The 1,744-nt window shown below is 62.7% G+C and overlaps 1 protein-coding gene across 1 annotated transcript in view; it reads right to left on the bottom strand.

The window, feature by feature from the left end:
• Nucleotides 1-1,138: 1,138 nt before the first annotated feature.
• The window catches only part of PSMF1 (proteasome (prosome, macropain) inhibitor subunit 1 (PI31)), a gene marked incomplete at its 5' end in the record, with an annotated part of 3,824 nt that continues 3,218 nt past the window's right edge, over nucleotides 1,139-1,744 (bottom strand). The window contains 2 exons of the mRNA XM_008945316.1: nucleotides 1,139-1,190; nucleotides 1,307-1,465. Of these exons, the coding sequence (XP_008943564.1) occupies nucleotides 1,139-1,190; nucleotides 1,307-1,465 (211 nt within the window). The remainder of the gene's footprint in view (nucleotides 1,191-1,306; nucleotides 1,466-1,744) is intronic.

Here is a 1,744-nt window from a genome sequence, read left to right as displayed (position 1 = left end):
CAGATCTCACCCATCCTCCCCGAGCTGCTTGGCAGAGCTCAGCCAGGCAGAGCCGCACCAGCCCCGTGGGGCAGCACTGACAGTAAGAAATGTGTTCTAGAAACAAAGCAAATCCTGCAGCCCAGTGAGCCCCCCGTGAGCATGCCCAGGAGAGCCCCTGCTTGGTGCTGGGCTCAGCTCTGCCATGCCTGGAGAGCCAACGTGGGGCCTGGCAAGCTGTGTAGGTGCCCAGCAGCTTCCCTCCCACCCCAGCCCCACACGGTGTCCGGCCACGCTGCTTGTGGGGCTTTGTGGGCCCCCCCAGGAATGAAACCCAACAGTGACAGTGGGGCCAGGGGCCAAGGTGGGGCTGGGAATCCAGTCTGTGTCTCAGCTCATGCCTGTTAAAGGCTTTGCTGGTGGTGCCAGTGGGCACAGCCGTGCAAAAGCTGCCAGGGGTCTGCCCATGAGACTCCATGGGATGGACCTTCCACCCCTCACCCTGATCAACCCTTCACTTGGATAAAGAGCAAGAGAAAAACCATCTCTGCACGGGGAGCTCGCTCCTGGTGCCGCCTTCAGCCAGGCCCCTGCAGCTCCCCAGCACTGGAGTGCCAAGAGGCCAGCTCCCTCCTCAGCACTGGCCACCAAAATCCCCAGGGACAGGGAGCCAAGAGCCCCAGGAGCCAGGTCTTGGCTTGAGCCCAGCTCCTGCAAACACGGGGGAGCACGCACGAGTCCTGGGGGAATGCAGGGGATGCTCCAGCTGCCCCCACGCTCAATTCTCATGGCTTTAATGCCACAAATAAACAACTGCTCGTGTAACCCCAGCAGCCAAAGCAGTGCCACCACAGAGAAGCAGAGGAGGAAAGCCCACAGCACCCAGGCCATGCTGCACCCCTCATGGGGCAGGATCACTTCCACCGGGTGCACACACCCGGGCACCCCCAGAAGAGCACAGAAAGAAAGGGACCTACGGCCTCCTCCTCAGTTCCGTGCACAGGGAAACCTTTATAGCTGGTCTGACACAGGAAGGTGGCCCCGAGCAGGCAGAAGAAATGCTGCTGAGAAGATCAAGTCCACCCAAAAGGGGAGCAGAGAGGGGGAAGTGCTGCTGCTCCCCAGGAGACCGCTGTGGCCGCAGCCACGCCGTGGCTCCTCACATGAACATGTCGTCGTAGCCCGGAGGGGGAAGGTGGTCGGGATCTGGCCTGGAAAGAAATTCAGAGCAGAGTCAAACCAGCAGGGAGAGCTCAGTCCCAAAGCAACAGGGGATGAGCCAGCAGACCCAGGAGCAGGTGGGGCCTGGGCACGGACAAGGACCTACCCGGATCTCCCGGCTCCCAGGGGGCCGAAGGGGTCGAACCTGGCGCCTGGTGGAACCGCCCCCGGGGGCAGGCGCCCCGGGATGCCCGAGGAGGGGTCAGCACCAGGCTGCCTGAAGCCAGAGCGCAGAGGATCCACCAGCATGCCCCCACTGCGACCTCTGGGGAGAGGAAAGGGAGAGCAGAGATGGGATGGGCACTGCTGAGAGCAGAGCAGAGCGTGTCCCTGTGCCAAACCCCTGCTGCAGGAGCACCGGGCACAGGGGAAGGAAAAGAGCCCAAAGCCACCAGGGTGTGGGCCAGGGCACACCAGCGAGGGGAGCCCAGGGCAGAAAGACACAGAGGGACCTTCATGTGTGTGCATGTGCACGTGGAAGAGTGATGGGGCACATCTGGTCCTTGTCCTGTGGAGGCTGCTGCCTGCAAACGGCGGGCACCTG

The sequence above is a fragment of the Merops nubicus genome, unplaced genomic scaffold (assembly GCF_000691845.1).
Source record: "Merops nubicus isolate BGI_N331 unplaced genomic scaffold, ASM69184v1 scaffold25278, whole genome shotgun sequence".
Lineage (NCBI taxonomy): Eukaryota > Metazoa > Chordata > Aves > Coraciiformes > Meropidae > Merops > Merops nubicus.
The sequence above is the reverse complement of the archived record's forward strand: the minus strand, read 5'-3'. Positions and strand labels throughout refer to the sequence as shown.